This window comes from Pseudonaja textilis, chromosome 4, assembly GCF_049901715.1.
Source record: "Pseudonaja textilis isolate UNSWEBS1 chromosome 4, rPseTex1.2, whole genome shotgun sequence".
Taxonomy (NCBI): domain Eukaryota; kingdom Metazoa; phylum Chordata; class Lepidosauria; order Squamata; family Elapidae; genus Pseudonaja; species Pseudonaja textilis.
Window position 1 is genome coordinate 14,547,842 of NC_141993.1, and position 25,270 is coordinate 14,573,111.

Genomic DNA, 25,270 nt, shown 5'->3' on the forward strand with positions numbered 1-25,270 from the left:
ACACTCGTATTTTTTTATGGAATTCATTTTGTTGTTTCCATTTCTCCTTATTTTTCTTAGCCATATACGCTATTGTGATTTCTCTCACATATGCCTTGGAGGTATCCCACAAATTCTGCAGAGTAGTATGTTGTTTCAGATTTACCTTAAAAAACAGTTCTAATTCTTTTCTAATCCTTTGATCATATTCCTTTTCCTTCAAAATTTGTGAATTCAGTGTCATCTTATCTTCTTTTTTTTTGTCCTTTCCAAATTATTTTCAAGGAGTTATGATCAGCCCATATACTGGGCATTATTTCCACTGTATCTATATCTTTTTCATTTTTGCCATTCACCCAGACCATATCAATTCTCGACCAAGACTTGAGTGAATTGGAGTAGAATGTATATTCATTATGTTTTGGGTTCCATTTCCACCATATTTCCTCTAAATTTGTTTATTTTATCAATTCAAAAAATGATTTTGGTAAGATTTTCTTTTTTTCTCATTAGTTTGTTCTTTACTAATGTAATCTTTTTCAATATCCATTATAGCATTAAAATCCCGTACTAAGCAAATATTCTCTTGTCCTGTTTCTATTATTTTGTCATGTAGCCTATTGTAGAACTCTTTTTGGTTGTCATTGGGTGTGGGAATAAACTTTGACTTGGGTATTGGGTAATGATTAGTCTAAGACCTTATACATACATGCTTGCTTAAAGGTCACTGAGATAGTGTAAGGAAATTAAAAACAAACACTAGAAACAATCAAGCAGCTCAGACAACTGTAAACAAGTCTGTGCTATATCTAATTATTGTAATCCACAATGTGACTATACTTGCTATGCTAAAATCTCAATAAAAGGGAGCACTGGAATTTGCTCTGGGCTCTCATCCCGAGAACACTCGCTTGTGTCTCATCTTTTCCATGAGAGACCACCACAATTGGGGGCATATATCCCCACCAATAATATTTGTTTTTGTTGAATCATTAATCCCACCATTAATATTCTGCCCTGTTCTTCCACATAGATTTGTTGGGCTTTTATCCCTTTCCTGATATACATTACTACACCCCCTCTTTTTTGTCTGCCAATGCTGTGTACCATATTCCTAATTTTGGGTAATCTAAACATTTACTGTATTGTTTATGAATGTGTACCTCTTGTAGGCACACAATATCTGCTTTTTGTTTAACTAATTTTACAAAGGTTTGTTTTCTCTTGGCCGGGGAATTTAATCCATTAATGTTTACTGAAATTAGTTTGATTTATTCCTCCATTTTACTAATTGTAGGTCTATCTTGGTCTTCTATTGGTTCTTACTTCTCTCTGTGTTCTTAATTCTTAGTCCTCCTCTTCTCAGTTGTTCTCTCTCTTTCTTGTCTTTTTCTTTTTGTTCTACTTCTTGTATCTCCTGTTGTTAGTCTTCTTGGCTTCTACTTTCCAGCTCATCCTTACTGCTGGTTTCTTCTTCTGACCCCACCAGCTGCTCATTCAGTTCTTGTGCTTTCTTGATACTGTTGATTCTAATTTTCCTTTCTTGCCATGTGATCAACATTCTTTCTGCAACTAGCCATCGGAACCATATTTTTTGTTTATTCAGTGATGTTGCTAGGAAACTATTCTTTTCTTTGTTCCCTCACTCTTCTTGGGATCTGCTTCAAGGTCACAATTTCTTTATCTTCATGCAACATCGATTCCTCTTTAGTGATTTTATATGATATCTTTTACCTTCTTCCTCGCAAATCATATGTGCACCTCTCTCAGCAGCTTGTGTCTCCTCGTGTAATTTGTGTGTATTCTGTACACCTCGTCGAGTTTGTTCACAATTTCCTGCCAATACCTCTGTAACGCTTCCGCTATTAGTTCTGACATAATAGCTCCCAGGTCTTCATCTTTGGCTTCTGCAACGTTCTGGAATGTCAGATAGAATGTGGCGCACTCCATTTCTAGGTGTACTATCGAGTCTTCCAAGTCTTTGTTCATCACCATTACTTTCCTATCCATCACTTCCAGCTTTTTTTCCATTTGTTCTGCCTTAATTTCCACATTTTTTTTTATTTTTTGCTCGTTTCTTTCTATTGTTTGTTGGATTGTACCTACATTTTCATCTAATTTATGGATATCTCCTTTCATTTCTCCCATCTCTGTCTTTAATTCCGTGTTGTTCTTCGACATCATCTCCTGCATTTTCAACATCGTTTCCTGTATGGCTAACAATGTTGTTTGCATCACTTGCAGTATTACTTGACTTTTCCGTACTCAACATCCCCTCAATCGATTTCTGACCAGATGGTGATGCAATAGATGATAAACCTGACATCGCTTTTTTTTCCTTTCAGTGTCATCGTTGTAATGCTTGTCATGTTCTTTATCTTCTAATACAGTTCTTCCCAGTCACCATCCACTATTGTTTAAATACTTCATTCTTTATCCACTCAATTCGACTCTATACACTCAATACAGCATCAACTTTCCAGTATATATATTTCCTTCTATATTTATCCAATTCTATGCAAAAAAACTAATATTGTTATTATAGTTATATTCTTATATATAAATTAACTATTTTAGCAATTTACAATAACTTTATATGCTTATATTCTTATATTCTTACAATATATTTGTTATTCAACCAAAGATCTATAATGATCACCACTTTCGTGTTCAATTTCTTTCTTAAATGTTCCTCTAATTATCCCTAACAAAAACATTTAAGGCTTAAATTCTATGTGAAATCCAGTAATTTCTTGCAACCATGTTCTAATTTTATTCCAGTATTCTTTTGCTTTAGGGCAGGACCACCACATGTGTGATGACCGAGAGTGTAACACAAACATAACAAAATCCAAAACGGAAATAAATGTCCTTTAATGCCTCCAATTTGGCCCCACTGTTCAATAATTCTCAGTTGGAGATAAAACATACTCAAAAATAGTCTTCAAAAGAAAGCAATACAGTCCGAATTTAATGAGCAGATAGAGGTGAAAATAAAAACCAAACAAACTATAATGATGAAATTTCCACAACAGAACAGGAGAAATATTTACCAAATTCAAGGAGATAACAAGGCACGGTCTTTTGGAAGGACACCAACCAAGATAACCTCAAACCAAAATAAAACATACTTTGTCTCCAGCGTTTGCCAGAACGCAGGTCCAAACTCTTATGCAGTTTTCACATCTGCAGCCCATGAAGAGGATCAAGGCTCTCTCCTCCCAAATAGACCACGTCTCTCCCTTATCCTCTCCTCCCTGCGTGCCCTAGGATGGATAGGGGATGGGCCTGGGTCCTCCTCTGACTTCCCCAGCCTCCTCCACAACCTCCAGAGCCACACTTTCACTCCGTTGGCTGTTCCTCCTCTCCACCAGGGGCATGACACTATGTGAAAGAAGGTACCTTGTTTATTTTTGCACTTCCAGCATCTAGGGTTCATATTTGGGTAAATTTTGCCAATCTTGCTGGTGCTAGATGCCAACGATAAAACATTTTGTAAAGGTTCTCCTTATAAGCAGCAGCCATAGTCAATTTATAATTTTGGTCCATAATTTTCCCCAATCTTCTAATTGTATATTGTATCCAAAATTTTTCTCCCAGGCTATCATTGTTCCTTTAACAGTTTCCTCTTCCCTATCAGATTTGAGTAGATAATTGTACATTTTAGTTATAAATTTTTCTTCTGACCCTAATAAAATTTTGTCAATTTGTTTTGGTGTTCTATCTGTACCGAATTCTTCCATGTCCTTTTTATATCTTGTTTGCAACTGCAAATAAGGCTACCAATCTATCATTATTCCCTCTTCTCTTAGTTCTTGGTTTGTTTTTAATCTACCTTGGTTATCTAGTAATTGGCTATATCTTATAATTTTGGTTTTATTGAATGTATTTAGATATATCATAGCTTCCATTGTTGATAACCACCCTGGGATTTTGATATGTTTTCTTTTTATTTTCTCCAAAATTTGTAATAATGCATCTCTAATTTGGTGGTGCCACCCTATTTGCAGATCAGGCCCTTCCAGTGTTATTATTTTTTTGTTATTCAAGGATATCCAATCTTTAATCCATAGCAGTGCTGCTGCATAGTAGTAGGATTCCCAGTCAAGTAGTCCGAAGCCACCTCTATTTCTGTTATCCTGCAATAACTTTAGCCTTATTCTTGGTTTTTTTCCAGCCCATATAAATTTAGTTGTTATCCTATTTAATTCCCCAAAGAATTTTTTGTTAAGTTTTATAGGAATCATTTGGAATAAATACAACCATCTTGGTAATAAATTCATTTTTATTGCAGAAATTTTTCCTACTAATGATAGTTGTAATTTTCCCTACATTTCCAAATCTTTGTCTGATTCATTAATTTATTATGTCTTCTTTTATCGACGAGCACCTCATTGTTAGTCAAATTCCTAAATATTTAATTTTATTTGTAATTTGCAGTTCCGTTTTCCTTTCTAATTCTTTTTTCTGGCAATCTGTAAGGTTCTTAGCTAATATTTTAGACAGTATGATTGTAAAGATAATTATGGATTGTGCAGAAATGGCAAAACTCATGTTGGAATTACAAGAGAGGAAAGAGAAGGAATATTATACAGTCTGGAAAAAATGGTATAGTTGGTTGGATGATAGGACAGCAAGAATAAAAAATAATATAAACAAATAAATGTATATATAAATATATAGATAGTTAACAAAAACTGGGAAAGTAGATGTCACAACATTGTAAATATGGTATTTGTGTTGTTGGGTTGTTTTGTATTTGTGTTGTTTTTAACTGTGTAAAATTTAATAAAAACGTATTTTTAAAAAAGGAAATATGTTCTCTGACAATATATAAAGAGAAGTTTCTTAATGCTTTTAAAAATATCATTTTGTTAAAATTAGCAGCATGAACAGAAAGTACAGGAAACAGGAAATGCAGCTGAGCTTCTGCTTCCTATGTCAGCTTTCTCCTCACATTTTGACTTCTTGTATTAACCCATGAAAAAGGCAGGTCTCATTTATGATCTTAAACTCTTTTAGTTCTGTGCATTCTACCAGTCATCCACTTCTGAGTTTGTGTAAATAAGTTTATTTTTTAATTATAGCCTTTTGCATCCTCGGTGACATGAAAAGTATTTGTGATTTGTTTGTTAGCCTAGTAAAGTCTGCCACTAATAGAAAGATAAACTCTACCAAAATGTTTTAACACATACACAAATTCAGGATAAAAAGACCAGCTTTAGTACTTACCCGGTGCGTAAACGGAGACTGTATACTCATTCTCGATACTTGCTGATAGTCGCAGTGGCTGACAGCTCTTAGAAGAAAACTCTACTTCCATTTTTATTTGTCTATCCAATTTACACTTTAGGATTATAAAAATGGTTGTCTGCACCTACAGTAAAAAAAACATTGTAAGATCTAGGGCCTTTGGAATATTCTGTTTTCACAATACATTGGTATCTTTTCGGGCATGAGGATCTAAAGCATAAGTTCTCCTTATTTGTGCTTGGGATGAGGAGGAATGCATCTTTTTTTTCAACCCTATATAGATGGCTGCTGAGCCTGATAACATTGGTTCAGAGGGAATGAAACAAAATTTATTCTCATCACAACTTGATTGTTGTGGTGACAGTGATAATGAGAGGAGACATTGCTGTCCTTCATTTAGCAAATTCATAAGTGTCATGCAATATTAAAAGCATTAAAATGTATTTAGGCACTTAAGCCAATTACAAACAAGCTCTATCACTCAGCAAATATCAGTCACATTTTTTTCTAAAATATGTATTTTTAGGCAGGGGGAGATGAAAATTTTTACAAAGCTATGATTAAAAAATTATACTCATTTTGCCTGCTGCTATTGACTCTTACATTATTTTTCTATCCATGTTATTTTCAGTCAATTATAATTTTTCAACAGTTTTTCACAAAACATTTGAATGCACACCTCCACATTCAATTAACACTGCATTTGATTTCAGTTATTCTAAATAGTTATTTATCCTTAAGAGTCATGTTCAGCCTTCCAAAATATATGAAGCAGTTAGATTCTTAAAACTTTCCAAGGATTTTCCAACAGGCTTTGGTGCACATGGCTTGTTTCTCCTCTCTCCACAACAGAGAGCCCAATTGTCTGAGCCCAATCTACCCATTTTGCAAAGCAGCTCAGGTGACTAATAAAACAATTGCAGGATTGAAGAAATTGTAGTACAATATTAGAAAGAACCAGCTCAGTTTAGGGCAGAACTGGTTTTAAAAGAAGACCTTTCTCCCTCCTTTTTGTTCCACATAAATATTTTAAAAGGCTGAAAGTAGAAGACATCCAAGCTCCCTTCCAACTCTTGTTAGTCTATTATTCATGCAAAAACCACCACATGTGTTGTCAGTCCTCCTTTCACTCTGGAGGGGGTGGCAAATCCACAGCTTCAGTCCCTCATGGACACTAAGCTCCTTCTGAAATACAAGAGAGCAGCTTTGGCTGGTGTCCCAGTTGAAGCACTTTTGAGAGCAGAAGACCTTAGCAAAAATTACCTATATCTTCATTACCCCTAGACTGGTTTACTGTAATAGTCTCTTTGCTTAGACCTACCCTTAAGATTACCTGAAACTATAATTGTTTCAAAACTCAGTTGCACAGAGTTACCCTGTGTTAAGATGGGTAGCCAGTACATTTAATAAACAAATAAAATAATAAATAAAATGCAGTAGCCTATTTGCTGTCAGGTAAGAACCACTTTTGAAGTACAGAACCAATATGGATGGTGCTACTCTGATTACCAAGTTTCTCAATGAAACCAATAAATCCCTATACAATTTGGGTCTGGGTTAACCAAGGTATCATTTCTTCCAAATTGAATTATCTCATCTTATTGTTTATTATGGCAGGGATGCTGTAGGTTTTCTCTTTTCAGGACATTGTGGAGGAAAGGGGAGGAAACAAGCTAGAAACCTGGAAACCAACCTTCTTGGTACAAGCACTATCTTTTTGATAGATTCAGGCCAACTATGCAGCCGACAAAGATAAAAAAAATCATTATAGTTATGTTTGAGCAGAACTACAACATCAATAAAACCCCAGCAACATAAGTTGTTTCCCTCCCCCATAAGATGAATTACAGAAAACAAAACTCAAATTCAACCCAAACTCATGTAAGACCTCAGATAACACTAGAAAAAGGAAATGCATAATAAAAAAGAATATGGCAGGGATAGAGTACTTTTGGTAAACCAGATGTGACCTGTGATTTAACTAAGCATCCTTAATCAGTCTCTATGCTGGCTAAGGTTGCTTACGTTTTGGTTGAAGAGTACTGTATTTGGTTGCAGATTCACCATCTCTTGTCCAAGAAAAGGAAAATGTGTTACAGAACTCAGTTACATATATCACACATTTTCTTACCTACATAGTCAACTCAAAAATTTGGCTAGCAGTGTTAAGGACAAATCTGCTTGTGAATAGCTGTGTTATTATAATTAAGCTGTATCTACTGCAGGGCATGATTTCTCTTCCAGTTCTATCAGATCAACTTTGAAAAAGTAGAAATATACTGTACCCCACAGCGTATACGATCAGGCTGCACTGCAACAAGATTTTCTAATCTGGTCACTAAAGTTTCATATGCCTGGCAGGCTGGAACAGTGTATGACACTTGTAGACGCCCAGCATCCTCCATCTTTGCATCAGCCACTGAATCACAACCAGAATCTAAGAAGAGGATAAACATTAATGTGATTTCAGAAAATTGTTTGGCTATTAAGAAAATCCATAAAAAGAACATGAATTAAAAATTAAATGCATTCTATATAAGAAATATTACTTGAACTCAGTAAGGATCATATGGAGAGCCAGTTTGGTATAGAGGTTAAGGTATCAGAGTAGAAACAGGAGACCATGAGTTCTAGTCTTACCTTAGACACAAAGTCAACTGTGTGATATTCCTGGACATTGTGGTGGGCACACTCTGCCTACCCTAGGAAGGAGATAATGGGAAGCCACTTCCAAAGTCTTGGTAAGGGACTTGTCCAGGCAGTCACCAAGAGTCAAGAATGACTTAAAAGCACATACAAACACATAACACACAAAATGATCATATTGATAATATTATTATGCACAATCTCTTAATCTGGGTCTCTTTCCAGAAAAGATCTGAGTTGGTAAAACCCTCCCCCTCTGCTGCTGCAGGTGCCCTTTCCATCACAGATAGACAGATTAGTGATCTACATTACAAGAGAACTGATGTCAATAAGCTAAAGAAAAAAGTAGGAAGGATTCTATAGATGCTTTCTCCATTTTTATGGAGAAATTCTGAAAAATGACATAACCATAACTCATGACTAGGAACCAGGGGGTTTGACACCCATGCCCTACACCATTTCTGACAAATGGCAGTCCAATCTCTTCTTGAAAGCCTCCAATGATGAAGCTCCCACAACTTCCGAAGGCGAGCTATTCCATTCCTGTTCATTGCCAGAAAATTTCTCCTTAATTCTAGGTTGAATCTCTCCTTAGATCAGTTTCCATCCATTATTCCTTATCTGGCCTATAGGTGCTTTGGAAAATACAGTAGCTTGACCTCTTCCTCTCTGTGGCAGCCCCTCAAATATTGGAACACTGCTATCATGTCTCCCCCTGGCTTTCTCTTCACTAGATTAGCCATGCCTGTTCTTCATATGATTTAGTCTCCTATCCCCTAATCATCCTGGTTGCTCTTCTCTGCACTATTTCTAGAGTCTCAACATCTTTTTAATACTGTGGCGACCAAAACTGGATGCAGCATTCTAGGTGTGGTCTTACTAAGACTTTATAGAGTGGTATTGGTACCTTATCTTATTATTAATACCTTGATCTTGATTGTATCCCTCTGTTAATGCAACTTATGATTACATTGGCTTTTTTGGCTGTCACCGCACACTATTGGCTCATATTTAATTGATTGTCCACAAAGATGCCAAGATCCCTCTTACTCTGCTATTAAGCCTGGTTTTATCCAGTCTATATGTGTACTTTTGGTTTTTCTTGCCTAAGTGTAGGACTTTACTTTTCTCTACATTGAATTTCATTTTGTTACATAGGGCCCAGGGTTCAACCGGGTCAAGATCCATCTGGATTTTCAGCCTATCTTCTTGGGTGTTGGCTATTCCTGCCAGCTTAATATATCTGCAAATTTGGTAAGTTCTTCTATTTCCTCATCTGAGTTGTTTATGAAGATACAAAAACTGTTCTTTATATGTTTTTGTCTCCGGGACCTTAATCATCTTAGTTGCTCTTCTTTGCACTTTTTCCAAATCTCAACATCTTTTTTGTAATGTGGTGACCAAAACTGGATGCAGTATTCTAGGTGTGGTCTTACTAAGGCTTTATAAAGCAGTATTAATACTTCTTGTGATTTTGATTCTATGCCTCTGTTTATACAACCAAAGATTATATTAGTTTTTTTGACTGCTGCTGTACACTGCTGACTCATGTTTAAGTGATCATCCACTAGGACTCCAAGGTCCCTCTCACAGTTACTGTTTTTGAGCTAGGTTTCACCTAATCTGAACTTGTAGTTTGGTTTTTCCTGCCCAAGTGTAAAACCTTGCTTTTTTCCACATTAAATTTCATTTTGTTGGATAGGGCCCATTGTTCAAGTTTGTCAAGATTTTTTGAGATCCTGCACTTGTTTTCTGGGATACTGGCTATTCCTGCCAGCTTGGTGTCATCTGCAAATTTGATGAGTTCCCCATCGATCCCCTTGTCCAAGTCATTGATGAAGATGTTGAAGAGTACTGGGCCTAAAACAGAGCCTTAGGGTACTCTACTGCATACTTCCTTCCATGTAGATGCAGTTCCATTGAGGACTACATGTTGACTATGATTGGTCAGCCAGTTATGACTCCATCTGGTGGTGATGCTGTCAAACCCACATTTTTCTAGTTTATCTAGTAGTAGGTTATGGTCTACTTTATCAAATGCCTTACTGAAGTCCAAGTAAATTATATCTGCTCCACTAATTTTATCACTTTGTCAAAGAATGAAATAAGACTAGTTTGGCATGATCTGCTATTAACAAACCTGTGCTAACTACTAGTAATAACTATTTGTTTCTAGATGTTCACAGATTTCCATTTTCCCCCCCAGTATCTTCCAAGGTATTGATGTCAGACTGATTGGTCTGTAGTTTTCTGGTCTGTTTTTAACCTTTTTTGAAGATGGGAACCACCTCAGCTTTTCCAGGCCTCTGGTAGTTCCCCAGTGCTCCAAGATTTTTTTAAAATATATGATACAACGGTTCTGAGATAACATGTGCCAGTTCCTTCAGAACTCTGGAATGTAATTCATTTGGTCCTGGTGATTTGTATTCATCAAGATCAGACAGGTTTCCTTTACCATTTTGGGGGGCTTATTTTAATTTTTATTTCTAGTTCTGTCTTTTATGGATTTGTTTTTGGTAGGTTGGGCTATAGTTTCTTTTTGCGTGAAGACCGATGCAAAGAATGAGTTGAGCAGTTTGACATTCTCTCTGCTGACTTTTACTTCCTTGCCATCTTCTCTTTTTAGTGGATCAACTGTTTCCTTGACTTTTTTCTTGTTAATTATATATTGAAAGAAGCTTTTTTAAAATTATCTTTGACTTTTGTTGCAAGTCTTTGTTCACTGAGCCTTTGCTTTCCTGACTTCATCTTTGTAGATTTGGGCTATCTGCTGACATTCTGCCTTAGTTATGTGTCCCCCTTTCCATTTTTTGTACTTATCTTTTTTGTCTTCCAGTTTATCAGAGAGATCTTTGTGCAACCATGCTGGTTTCTTCTTGAATTTCTTTTCTAGTGGTATTGTGTTGGACTGGGCTTTTTTGATCATATTTTTCACTTCTTGAGTTGTTGATCATATTGTTCACTTCTTGAGTTGTTTTCCCCTTTAGGGTTTTTATCCATGAATTTTTGCTTAGGCTCTCTCTTGAGTTTGTTAAAATTCGGCTCTTTTAAAATCTAAGACAATGGTTGGATTATATTTTATTGCTTCTGTTTGCATTATATTGAATTCCAGTATGACGGGGTCCCTGTCGCCCAAAGTTCCGGCAACTTCAACTCCCTCTATCATTTCTTCTCTATTAGCAAGAATTAGGTCCAGTAAGCCCTACATAAGAGCCTGAGCAGCTGGTGTCCAACCATTCTGTCTGGTTGATCATGGTGCCATGGTCATGTGATGCAGGGGGTGGAGCCACCCCACACTGACTTACCTCAGGGCCCCCACAGAATACAGAAAAGTAATTATACCTGCAGACTAAAATGTTGCTCTTCAGCAAGTCATTTAACAATGTATGAAAATGTTTCTTGTAAGTTTGTTGATTTATAGAAGATTATGATAAAAGATATGCAATTGTATTATGGAAATATAATACAATGCAAATATAAAGATGACTAATTGCAACATGAGCAGTTAGTAATATATGAGGCAAATAGAGTTTCTGGATGAATAAATGGAATGCTTAGGAAATAGTTCATCTCTAAGAAGGGAGTAGGGCAATAATACAGCACATAATTAGGAGATATATTTTAGATATAGGAATTAAAAATATTAAAGTGGAGGGAACTTCGGGAACAAGTGATTCACATTGATTTTAACAAAAATCTTGCTATGAAGACTCAAATCATGGGATTCAGTAAGGCTACTTTTAATAAATTAAGAAAAACAGCAAGTAAGATGTGATAAAAGGGGAAAAATCCGCGTCCCATCTATATTAACACTAATTACAAGTCTACTTTCAGACTGCAGAAAGTTAGATAATATCAAGTCAGTATCCACAAATTTCCTCCTCATAAAACAGGCAAGAGATGCTCTTTTTCACAAGCCAGAAGTTTTGTTCCTCATGAGCCACCTTTTTCCATGATTTTGAAACACGAAGAATTTAGGAGGTTAGGGGACCGAGAAATATTTCCTCACCCTAACTAAACAGAGAAAGGTTGTTTTCTTTGCCTTTTCTTATCTCTCAAGGATTAAGTGGTTTTCCTGCAAATTTCAGAGAGTTGGATCCTTGTTCAGTAGAACCTCTGGTCATGAACACTTCTGGCCACGAACAAACCAGGTTCCGAAAAATTCACATCATTTTTGAATCTGGTGATGAACACATACTCAGGTGGCGATCAAACATGGCTATGGCCAATTTCCCCTTCAGCGCCATTTTTATTTGTAAGCACATGCTCAGTCAGTCTTGTTTCCGGTCACGACCAAATCGATTTGCGACCAAAGTTACGGAACAAATTATGGTTATGACCAGAGGTTCTACTGTAGTTCCTTTCAACTCTAGGATTGATTGATAGGTATCAGAAGAGCCAGTTCTGACAAGGTTCATCTAGTACTAGGTAGAGTCTATAGATACAAATCCTCAGAAAAAGGAATTCTCCTATGAATATATTTAAATAAAGGCTGGATGGACATCTTCTGGGGATGCTATATTAGTGAATTTCTACACTAAGGAAGGGGTTGGGCTAAATATTCTACACGTTCTCTTCCAACATGTGCATCCTATCATACTCTGATTTTACAAAAGGCAAAGGCAGTAAACATTAGAAAATGGCCATGGTGCTTGACAACCTAATTTTTAGTTAAGTGACATCAATCAATCGGAATAGAGCTGGAATGTACCTTGGAGGTCTAGTCCAACCCTCTGCTCAAGCAGGAGACCCTATACAATTTGAGACAAGTGGCTGTCCAGTCTCTTCTTCATCAACCTCCAGTGATGAAGCACCCACAACTTCTGAAGACAAGCTGTTCCATTGGTTAATTGTCCTCACTGTTAGGAAGTTTCTCCTTAATTCCAGATTGCTCCTCTCCTTAATTAGTTTCCATCCATTATTTCTTGTCTTGCTTTCTGGTGCGTTGGAAAATAAGTTGACCCCACTTCTTTCTGGTACCCCCTCAAATACTGGAATACTGCTATCATCTTACACCTAGTCCTTCTTTTTTCTAGACTAGCCATACCCAGTTCCTGCAACCGTTCTTCATATGTTTTAGTCTCCAGGCCTTTAATTATCTTATTTGCTCCTCTCTGCACTTTTCCCAAAGTCTCAATATCTTTTCTGTAATAGTGACCAGTCCCATACATTTGTTAAAACAGCACTCTCCAACCTTTCCAGCTTGGTGGCACAGTGGGGAGGAGGGGGGTTAGTTCAGTGTGAGTGGCAGGTGCATGTGTGACCATGTACAGCTCCAATTCCTGAAGCTTTGCACATTTGCACATTCACCCACCACTCACACAAGTGGAGCTACACATGTACACACGCTTGCCCACCACTTGCACAGCTCAATTCCAAATGACCTGCAACCCAGTCATGGATTGTGACCTGGGAGTTGGGGACCTCTGCATTAAAACATTAGCTTATATATTGATATATCTTTTCTGGTTCTGCATAGAAAGGGGTAAAAATATATTGAGAAAGAGCTCTTTGAAGCCTAAAAGCAAATACAAGAAAATCCTCTAGAGCACAATCATTATTTAGCAATTACTATGCATTCGGGAAGTATTCAGACCCTCTTCATTTTGTTATGCTGCAGCCTATTTCTACAATTGAATTTCATTATTGTCATTAATCTATACTCAGTATCCCATAATGACAAAGTGAAAACAGAAGTTTAGATATTTATTTATCTGTAAAATTTATTTTAAAAATCTCTTAGTCTCTGCTGCTGAAAAATAGCCACCACCATGTTGGGATGATACAGGTGATGAGTAGTGCCTGGTTTCCTTCAGACATAAAGTTTAGAATTGAGGCCAAGCAGTTCAATCTTGGTTTCATCAGACCAGAGAAACTTATTCCTTACAGTCCTTCAAGTTAATGGTGGGATTCAAATTTTTTTACTATCAGTTCTGTGCGCGTGGCTTGGTGGGCGTGGCATGGCTTGGTGGGCATGGCAGGGGAAGGATACTATAAAAATCTCCATTCCCATCCCACTCCTGGGGAAAGTTTACCGCCAGTTCTCCGAACTACTCAAATTTTCCGCTACCGGTTCTCCAGAACTGGTTAGAACCTGAATACCACCTCTGCTCCAAGTAATTTTTTGCAAATTCCAAGAAGGCTTTCATGTGTTTTGCACTGAGTCATAAAGCCCAGATCGGTGAAGGGCTGCAGTGATGGTTGTCCTTCTGGATCTCTGATGTCCCATCTCCAGGATCTCTGGAGCTCAGTTACCATCAGGTAACTTCTTGGTCACCTCTTTTACTAAGGCCCTTCTCCTCCATTGCTCAGTTTGACCAGGCAACCAGTTCTTGGAGGAGTTCTAGTTGTCCCAAACTTCTTCCATTTGAGAATTATGAAGACCACTGTGCCCTTAGGAACTTTCAGTGCAGCAGAAATTTTATTATAGGCTTTCCCAGCTCTGTGCTTTGCAATAATCCTGAACTCTGTAGGCAGTTCCTTTGACCTCATGGCTTTTTACTCTGCTACAGTATGCATTGTCAGCTGTGAGGCCTTCTATAGAGAGATGTGTGCCTTTCCAAATAAGGTCAATTTAATTTACCACAGGTGGACTCCAATCAAGGTGTAGAAATATTGTCAGCAACTATCAAGAAAAATAGGAGCACTAGAGTTAAATTTCAAGTGTTGTTGCAAAGGGTCTGAATGCTTATATCAATATATTTCAGTTTTTTAAATTAATTTACAGACATTTTGAAATTCTATTTTCACTTTGTCATTATAGGGTACTGATGTAGATTAATGAGAAAAAAATTTCAACAACTGTAAAATCAGGCTGCAGCATAACAAATTTGACAAAAGTGAAGGGGGTCTGAATACTTTCTGAACACACTGTAAGTAGTTGAGCTTTTTTCAGAAGATAATCCTGAATCTCATTGATCCTATGCAAATAATAAAACAGAAAAATACAGATATGAAAGTAATTTCTGCAATTCAGTACTTACGTAATTTTGTAATATGTAGTATTGATATCCCTGTTGAAGCATCTAATTTAACAAAGTTGCATGCTATTAAATCATAGGTGTCAAACTCGATCGCATCATGTGATGTATCATGTTTTTTGCCTTTGCGGAGCTAGGATGAACATGGCCTGTGCATGATGCATCCAGCCCACGGGCTGACAGTTTGACACCCCTGTATTAAATTATCCACTGACATTGGCCCCAGTCATTTGTAATTTTTGTCCTCTGCAGTCAAATATATTTATAATATTTTTTCTTACATTCAATTCTTGCAGAATGCCTTAACACATCCCTTCAGATTTCTTGGCAATTATTTTCAGAACTGGTTTTGCCTGCTTCTTAAAGCTGACAGTGAGTGACTGGCCCAAGATCACCTCGGCTTTGTGCTTAAGGTGGAACTTGAACTCAGGATTCTTGGTTTTTAGCCTGATATCTTTACCACTACACCAAACTACAGGTGGTCCTCAACTTAAAACAGTTCATTTAATGATTGTTCAAAGTTACAATGGCACTGAAACAAGGGACTTATCACCATTGCATCATCTCCATAGTCACATGATCAACATTCTGATGCTTATCAACTGATTCATATTTATGATGGTTGCAGTGTCCCGAAGTCATGTGATCCCTTTTTGTGACCTTCTCATGAGCAAAGTCAACGGGGAATGCAAATTCACTTAACAAATGCTCTTAATAACTGTGAAAAGAAAAATCATAAAATAGGTCAAATTCACTTAACAAATGTTTCACTTAGCAACAGAAATGTTGGGCTCAATTGTGGTCATAATTCGAGGACTACCTGTATCTCTCAGATTTATAACATGAAACAAGGAAAACAGCATCAGTATTTGATTTTACAGTTGTATGCAAAGTTAAATATTTTGAATATAAAAGTGCAAGGCTCGTTTCTAAGGAAGGTTTAGAAAACAATGCATGATGAAAATCTGGAGAAAGTCTCCAGTTAAACAATCAACTATTTAACTAACTTTATTTAATTTTTATTTCATTAGATTTAGATACCACCTAACTCTAATAGATTTTGAGCAGCTCACAGAAGAAAAATAAATGATACTGTACAACGCAGAGTAAAGCCATACCCAGAATGGGGAATACAGACATTTTTTTTAAAAAAACATAGCACCTTACCTGCTTCTGAAATAACATTTATGACTGCATCAACATAAGCCTCTGGTTCATCATCATAGGTAAGCTCTTTCCATTGAGACCAGTCTTTGAAAAACTCATTGTAATTCTCACATGCTGAAACACCACAGAAAAATTTCACCACTTTTGATGGAGGTTGTAGAATATTTTGCAGACTCTGAAGTACAGCAGGAATACAGAAGCTCTGTACCAATTCAGATGACAGTAGAATAATTATACACTTGCTGTTCTTGAAGGAAACCTGTTCCGCCATGGAAATAGAAGCTCTGTTCTCCACTTTATAGCTCTGAATTGCTTGGCATGAGTGCAAGAGACTCTGAAGATACTGACACCATTCATCAGCATCTTTTCCATATACAATCAGCACACTGCAAGCATCAGAGTGTTGTTCTGTTGAAAAGTAAAATAAGTTTGATCTTACAAATAGGGTGTTAAGCTACACTAATTTAATCAAATTTCAGTGTTGTTTTCCTACTTTACCCCATCTTGGCTGATACAAGACTGCCATGTACCCTGGGTGGGGGAGAGGGACAACAGATAGGAGGGGAAGACCAGAAACCAAAACTACTCGAGTGCCTGCCAGAGACATCAGCTGGCTGACCCTAAGCCCACAAGCATGGGAATGGAATGTCCAATGTTTAAGCCAGAATGGCAATAACAATCCACCCAGAGAATCACCTCTACTGTGGAGATTGTGCAAGAGATGTCAGACCATAATGGAGAGAAGGAGGAGATGGAGCCTGGGGGTCAGCCACTTTGAAACTGAGGGACAGGAGGGAGTATCCCTGGGCTAGAAGAAGTGGAGACTCCCCCAGAAGTAAGCACCTGACTGAAAGAGTCAGGAGTAACTCCTACCTGTGGGAGCCAATCCCAAGCCTGGTGCTCCATACAGGCATGTGAGCCCATACCGGATGAACCAGATCTTCACATGATGGTGCTTGAGCAGGCAACTCATTTTCTGAGGGATGCCTTTGACAAGCTGAGAACTGAAGGGCAGATCCACCATCAGCGCAGCAGACCCAGGGGGCAGCAGCCCAGCCAGCAGTTGCCTGACCAGCTCCACCACTGACCTGAGCCACTATCCCTGGAGGAGGAGACCTCAGTCCAGTGGTGCTAGGAGTGAAATTCAATGGAGATGTGAAATAGCTGGTATTATGTATATGTAAATAACGTAATTGGGTTGACAATATATAAACTACAAATATATATGTTTGTAGCTTTAAAGGAAAATACTGTGATGTATTATGCTGTGTTCTGGTTGATTAAATATGCTACAAGTTGCCATAAGAGGGAGCTATAGATCATGGTTTAATTCTCTTTCTCTTTTTTACTGATGATCTCTCTTGATACTGATACTGACTACGGACCGATACTGACTAACCCTGTTTATTTTGATATTCTGTTGATATCAAAGGTTATTTGTTATATTATGGTTTGATATTTGTCTGCTGTAAAAGACATGGAACCGGTAAGAAGACTTTATAACTAGATGTAAGAAGACTTTATAACTGGATATTTCTGGACTGTTAAAAATGTGTATAACATGGACTGTTTATTGGACTGTGCCATTTTTTCAAGTAAACATTAATACAACTTGTTCAACTCTATGTGGTTGTATATTTCTTCGTAACTGTTCTCATAAACCGTTTTCCATGTGCATATCCTTTTTATACAAGGGTTACTCTGCACATATCCTAACAACTGGCCTTCCTCCTAACCTGTGTGGAATTACATGGAAGAGTATGGTGCAGATCTACTGAACAACCTGGCCAAAGGGTAGTGCATCACCATGGCCTTTGAGGAAGAAGCCACACAGAGGCTAGTGGCTTCCCTGATGATGACACAATGAAGCTGCACCAGTTCAACAGATTTATGGCTGCCTAGAGGAAGCGGTTTGAAGACCCACTTGCTGACCAGATGGTATGAACCCGACCAAAATCCTCAAGCAAGCAAGAAGATGCATCACAGCCTACATTCAAGAGTTCTGAAGCTTGGCCAGCAAACTGGCAGATTGGCTTCAGGGCATGCTGATAGTGTGCTTCCAAGAGAGGTCGGCCAACAAAGTATTCTACTCCTGTCTGTCCAGGGGGGTGCCAAGGACCCTCCAAGACTGGTATGTCCTGGCAGATTAGGTGGAAATCAACTGGCCAAATACTACGCACATACCATTCAAGAACAGCAAAGTTTATTTGGGCCAAAAAAATGAGAGCCTTCAAAACCAAGAAAACAAAACACCAGTTCTCGCTGCTGCAGGGCCAGATGCTTTTGGTGTGGTAAAGAACGTGATTGGGGGGCTGATTGCTGAGCTGCGGCATCCACAGGAGCTAAAAAAAAGGGCGGCAAGGAGTCAACCATGCACTGCCAATTAGGAAAGTGAAAGGGCAAAGCACAGCAGTAGCATGCAAGTAGACAAATCTCTCTTTGCTAATCCCAAGAGAGTATTGGAACTTGAAAGAAATCTTCAGTGAACAGGATTCAGACATGCTTCCACCTCACTGGCCCACAAACTGCATCACTGAAATTCTACCTGGGGCCTAATTACCCAAACCCAAGCTCTACTCTATGACACTGAGAGAGCTGAGGAACTGAGGGCAATCACAGATAAGAATTTAGCCAGAGGTTTTATTCAATCTACAAAGTTGCGCATGGCATCTCCCGTGCTATTCTGGGAAGAGAAAGATGGCTCCCTTCATCTATGCATGGACTATCATGGGCTTAGTGTGATCTGTGTGGAAAATGTATATCCCCTATTGCTAATGAAGGACATGTTAGCCCATCTAGCAAAGTGGAATTTTTTTTACCATGCCAGATTTGAGAAAAGCCTATTACCGGGTATGGTTCAAAGAAAGGTGTCAACTCTGAAGCTGGCCTGTCTGAGGCCATCTTGGAGGTTTCAGTGTAGCCACAATGATGCTGAGGGATAGTGAGGGGAAAATAGAGATAGCTGGGGTTTTGTAGTCAAAACAAAATAGTTTCCCCTGAGAACCAAGGACATTCTCACAGGTGGCTGAGAGGAGGAATGAAGTTTCCAAGCAACCAGACAGCACCTTGATTGGACCATGTGACTAATTGTTTGGGAAAGGGGGAATAACTTTTATTTTTAATTAGGTGAAAACTGCTGGAACCTTTAGAGTCAGTTTTACCAGCCTGTGCCAATATATGTCCCAAAACTGTGATATGTAGCTGTACGTAAAGCTCCCCAAGTGCGAATTCCATAAAACTAAAATAGACTAGGCTACTGGATTTCACACAAAGGAGTAGAAATGGACTCTGAGAAAGGGAAAGCTGCACTAGAATGGGAAACCCCATGCACCTGGAAGCAAATGCAGAGCTTTCTCGGCTTTGCTAACTTTTACTGGCAGTTTATCCTATCCTTTGCCCAAATAGCCCTTCCGATTACCAATCTCCTGAAAAAAGCAGGGAGGGAAAATCTAAACTGAGTGAAACCACTTAAATGGTCTATGGAATTCCAAGCAGCCTTCGAGAAGCTTAAATGCTTGTTCACTGCCAAACCCATCCTTAAGCATCCAAATTCTAGTATGTCTTTTGTCATCCAGACTGACATCAGTAATGTAGCAGTGGGGACTGTTCTCCTACAGAAAAATAAAGAAGGAATCCTGCAACCCTCTGCCTACACCTCCACAAAGCTCTTGGATGCAGAGCACAGGTAGGCAGTCTGGGAAAAGGAAGCCTATATAGTGCAGGAAGCATTTTTCACCTGGACGCACTTTTTGGAAAGTAGCAAGACCCCTTTCAAAGTGTGCACGGACCAAAAGAACCTAGAGGTGTTAAAATATCCTACAAGCTATCTCCAAAACAAGTACAATGGGTGAAGTATTTTAACCATTTCAATTTCACCCTATGTTATTTAACCGGGAGAAAGAATTTTTTGCCGGATGCCCTCTCCAGGCTACCATAGTACAACAGCCCTAAACAGAATGCTGTTAACTCAGTCATTCCCTCCAGCCAGCTGGCAGCCCTGGCCACAAGAGGACAGACCAAAACAGTGCCCCAAGTGGCCGATGATCTTATACAAGCACTGAAAACATCCTTAACCAGGGATGATTAATTTATCCACCACCAATAGGATTGCACTCTATGTGATGGTCTGCTTGCATGGAAAATTGACTCTACATGCCCAAAAGCCAAACGCTACCCATTCTACAGTGAAGCCATGACTTTGTCAAAACTCTTCATTTAATAAAACTTCGGTTCTGGTGACCCCATGTGAAGAAAGACATGTGTTTCTGGGTGTCTGGTGTGTGCAGTGGCGAAAGACCACCTTGGCAAGCCCATGGCACCCTGGAAGGAAATATCTGCCAGAAACCTTATTATTAACCTCTTGTCTAAGCATGTACACTTTGTGGCTTGCTCCAAAATACCCTCTGCATGTATTCTAACAAAACACTTTATGCAGCACATCTACATGCTTCATGCCCCCCCTCCCCAACCAGATTATCTCAGACAGAGGTGTCCAATTCACCTCACAATTCTGGTAAGAGTTTCTCAAGCTGTTGGGGACACTCAGAGGTGCCATTGGCTGACTCAGGAGCAGCAGCAGACCCAATTGACCAGGCCACTGCCACTGCTCAAACTGAAATGCACTCCTTGCATCACTCCCAAACAAATGAAACCTGTGAAAATACAAGTGGCCTGCTGGAGCAGTACCTTAGATGTTACATCAGATACCACCAAGACAACTGGTCCAACCTCTTCCCATTTGCAGAAGTTGTTAAATTATGGGCTGAGTGAAGAGGCAGACATTGATCTTCAACTTCAAACTCTTTATTAAGCAACAAGAACAACAACCTAGTGGCTTGCTTGTCTCACAGCTCGCCCTTTTATAGGGAGCTGTCAGATGGGCTCAACCAATCAGGATAAACTATTTTTCCCGCCGTAATGGCAAACCAGAGTGAAGCCTTCATTCCTTGGCTTTACTCCTTCATTTAGATATTCACCACCACTCCCCATCTAGATAGGACATTGACCAGTCAGCGAGCGGCTTAGCTGACATAGTCGCGCAGGTAGGCGGGGTGGCGATTAGCTCACTCCGACCTGTGCAATTTAGTTGGAGCAGTGGTGGCGGCCTGTTCAGTTGGGTCTGCTGCCGCTCCTAAGTCAGCCAATGGAATCGCCTGGAACTCAGCCCTGGGCGTGGCCTGCTCACTTGGAACCAGTTCCCTGATGGCTCTCCACTGGATGCCTGGTTCTCCAGGTATGTGCACCCATTATTTGTTCGGGTTTTCATCTGCTGCTGGTGGGATTTCAGGACTTTTGTTCATTTCTAAAGGGGCATTTTTAGTTTGTGTTATTTCTGGTTGCTGGTGGATTGAAGTTCCCAACAGGCCACAGAGTTGATCGATGTGTCTTCTCCACAGTCTCCCGTCCTCTAGCTCTACCCTATATGAACAGAGACCTGTAATGGTTACCACCTTGGCAGGAACCCAGAGAGCATCCCCAGTGTAGTTGTGGGCATACACCAAATCCCCTACAGTGAAGGGACGTTGGTACTTACCTGATATGCCCGTTCTCTTTGAGCTGCGAAGAGCATCCAGTAGTGGGAGGTGCTTCAGTCTCTGTCAGGCTGAGCTTGAATTGAGGAACGCTCCTCCTCCTCCATGTGACTCCTCCGTAGCATTCCCCAGTTTTGCAAAGACGAGAGGAATAAGTGCTCTCATCCTTACTACCTAGAGAGGTTCATTGGCCGAAACAAGAGCCCACCAGACAGAAAAAAAGGGTGGGGCTGGATGCTCTTCGCAGCTCAAAGAGAACGGGCATATCAGGTAAGTACCAACGCCCCTTCTCCTATGAGCTGCTCAGAGCATCCAGTAGTGGGACATACCAAAGCTTGGCCTGTCCTACAGGAGGGACTCCGTCTGGTTTGGGATCTCCTCAGGGTCCCTAAGAACCCGTTGCAGGACCCATCTGCCAAATGTGGCCTCTGCAGAGGCAAACACATCAATTTTGTAGTGCCTAATGAAGGGTGATGGGGAGGCCCAACTCGCCGCCCGGCAGATTTCAGATATTGGTGTCTGAGTGGCCCAAGCTGCCAAGGTCGCCGCACTCCTAGTTGAGTGAGCAGTTATGCCTCTAGTTATGCCTCTAGGCACTTGCAGGGCTTGAGCCTGATATGATCTAGCTATTGTTGCTCTTATCCAATGACCTATGGTGGATGGGGATACCTTATGATCCTGTACCTTAGATTGGAAGGAAACAAATAAAGCTTCCGATTTTCTGAAGGACTGAGTGTGCTTGATGTATATTCGCAAGGCATGCCTAACATCAAGTTGGGAAGAATGAGCTCCTGTGCTCGGTGGAAGGCCGAGTTGACCTTGGGCACAAATGAGGGATTAGGACGGAGAACCACCCGATATGAAAAATGCAGAGGTTTTGTCTGACGGACAAGGCTGCGATTTCCGATATGCGACGAGCGGAGGTGATAGCTACCAGGAAAGCTACCTTATATGTCATTGCCTTCCAATGTGTCGATAACAGCCCCCAAATGAGTTATTCGAGTCAATGGAGATAATTGACTCTTTTTCCAATTTATGAGAAAGCCATGCTCCTGGAGAGAGGCTAAGATGGCCTGGGTATCCCTTGCTGCTTGGGAATTAGAGGGGGACAGGATTAAAATGTCGTCCAGGTAACACTGAAGGCGAATGGGGATATTCCTGAGGTGGGCAGCAAGTGCTCCGAGAACCTTGGTAAAGGTTCTGGGGGCAGAGGCTAGTCCATAGGGGAGGGCCACGTATTCAAAGTGGTGATTGTTGTAACAAAACCTTAGAAATTTAAAGTGGGAAGGCCAAATAGCGATATGAAGATACGCCTCTGTGAGGTCGATGGACGTGAGCACGTCCCCATGTCTGATGCCCATCAATATAGATTGTAGGGTATGAATTTACGATAAATCAGAAAACGGTTAAGCCTTTTTAAATCCAAAATTGCTCTCCACCCCCCCACCCCGAGTGTTTGGGAACGACGAAGAGATGAGAGTAAAAACCTCGCCCTCTTTGGTCATACAGAACTGATTGGATGGCTTTTATGTTCAGGAGGTGTTAGATAGCGAAATCCATTAGATTACGCTTGGTCGGGTCTCTGGAGGGGGGGCATGACATAAAGAAATTTGGGGGAGTGGTGTGAAACTCAAGGGCAAGGCCAAATCTAACGGTGTCTCTGACCCAAGTGTCAGAGGTAGAGGCTTCCCATTGACTCGCAAACAACTTAAGGCGACTGCCAATGGGAAGGGTCTCTCCCGACCTATCTTGGACGTCGGAAAGGCCTGCCTCCAGTCCCTCGAAAAGGCCTCTTGTATTGGCTGCCCCTTCTACTTCTGTCTCCTGGATCAGATCTGTCCTGGGGCTGACCTGGTCTGAAGGGAGGGGGCCTCTGATATCTGGGGGAGAAGGGAGCCTGGTAGGAGGGCCGAAAGGAGCCTCTCCGAAAGGGCTGGGGGGATCTGAAATCAGATTTATGAAAGAAGGAGAGAAGAAACTTTTTCTTGTTGCGGGTTTCCATAAGTAAGGGGTCCAGGGAGGGGCCAAACAGCTTGTCCCCCACAAGGGGGGAGGATGCCAGTTTTGCTTTATTTTTAAAATCTGCCTGCCAGTGTCTCAGCCAGAGTAATCGGCAGGCAGTGACATGTGATGTGATTGCCCGAGAGGAAAACTTGACTGAGTGATAAGTGGCATCAGTAGAAAACTCAGCAGCAGCCGTAATCTTCGCGATGTCCTGGTGTGCCCTGATGTTAGTCGAGGGGACGTGTTGCTGTAGTTGGCGAAGCCAATGAAGGGATGCCCTTGTGAAAAAGGATGCGGCTGTAGCCGATCTGATGGCCCATGCATCTGACTGGTGAGCCCTGCGCAGAGCTAACTCGCCCCACTTTTCCTCAGGCTTTAGAGCCTCTAGTGCCTCAGTCGGAGTTAGGGAGGACGCTAGGCCCACTATGGGCTCATCTACTTCCGGGGTACTCAGCAACTTTGAAAATCCTGAGTCTAAATTAAAGAATTTTTTATCATGACCAGAGGGAGCCGGAGGCTAAGCTAAAACTGGGGAATGCTACGGAGGAGTCACGTGGAGGAGGAGGAGCATTCCTCAATTCAAGCTCAGCCTGACAAAGCAGAGACTGAAGCACCTCCCACTACTGGATGCTCTGAGCAGCTCATAGGAGAATGACCAGAGCTCGCTGGTCAAATTGGTTGGCGCTTCTGCTGCGTAGTTAGGGTATCAAGCCAGTCAAGCTCTGTTCTGAGCCAGTGACCCATTAATAGCTCAGATGGGCTTCAGTTTGTGGTGGCGCTAGGGGTTACGTGCTGGACTAGTAGGAATTTGTCAAGCCTTGTTTGCCAGTCCTCTGGGCCTATTTGTGATAGTGCTTCTTTCATTGATCGCACCATTCTTTCTGCCTGACCATTGCTGGATGAGTGAAATGGTGCGACCAGGGCATGGCAAATTCCCTGCTCTGCAAAGAAGACTTCAAACTGTGTCGCTATGAATTGGGGCCCGTTGACCAAGGCTAGTACATCTGATGGGCCGTGTGTTGAAAACAGTCCTCAATACCCTAATGACTGCCTTGGATGTTATTGAGAACATGAATATTATTTCTAGCCATTTTGAGTATGCATCCATTATGACCATAAATGTACAGCCCTGAAACAGACCAGCAAAATCTATGTGCACCCTTGACCAGGGTGCTTTTGGTGTCTCCCATTCGTGTGCTGGGGCAGGGGGCGGGTGCTGGTCTGGATTCCTGGTGTACATGTGGCAGCCCATTCTGCAATTTCCTTGTTCATATTTGGCCACCACACGTAACTTCTGGCCAGTGCTTTCATCCTGACTATGCCAGGATGCCCCACATGTAAGACCTCTAATATCGATCTCCTTAATTTTGGGGGTACAATTATCTGATCCCCTCACAGCAGACCTCTTTGGGCTGGTAGCTCGTGTTGCTGAGCATGAAATGGCTGTAAGTCCACACCAACTGGCCCCTTTGGCCACCCCCTCCACACCCGGCTTAGTATTTGGGCCAAGGTTTTATTCTTGGCTGAGTGTCTCGCTATTTCAGCTGCTGTGATGGAGCTGGAAAATATCTCCTCAATGAGGAGTACGGGTGCAATAGGGGTGGGGTCTTTCATGATTGCTGGAAGAGGGCATCGGATGAGGGCGTCGGCATGGCCCAGGGTCTTGCCAGGTCAGTGAATCAGCTGATAATGGTAGGCCACCAGGAATAT

The 25,270-nt window shown here is 40.5% G+C and overlaps 1 protein-coding gene across 13 annotated transcripts in view; it reads right to left on the bottom strand.

Annotated features, from left to right (window-relative positions):
* The window catches only part of PIK3AP1 (phosphoinositide-3-kinase adaptor protein 1), a 143,432-nt gene that overhangs the window by 107,444 nt on the left and 10,718 nt on the right, over window positions 1-25,270 (bottom strand). For 7 of the 13 annotated variants that reach the window (XM_087933862.1, XM_087933859.1, XM_026711025.2 and 4 more), the window contains exons 2-4: window positions 16,026-16,433; window positions 7,518-7,669; window positions 5,212-5,356 (exon numbers count right to left, since the gene is read on the bottom strand). In XM_087933862.1, coding sequence (XP_087789988.1) covers window positions 5,212-5,356; window positions 7,518-7,669; window positions 16,026-16,433 — 705 coding nt within the window. The remainder of the gene's footprint in view (window positions 1-5,211; window positions 5,357-7,517; window positions 7,670-16,025; window positions 16,434-25,270) is intronic. The other 6 variants (XM_087933867.1, XM_026711031.2, XM_087933865.1 and 3 more) reach the window with 1 other exon arrangement.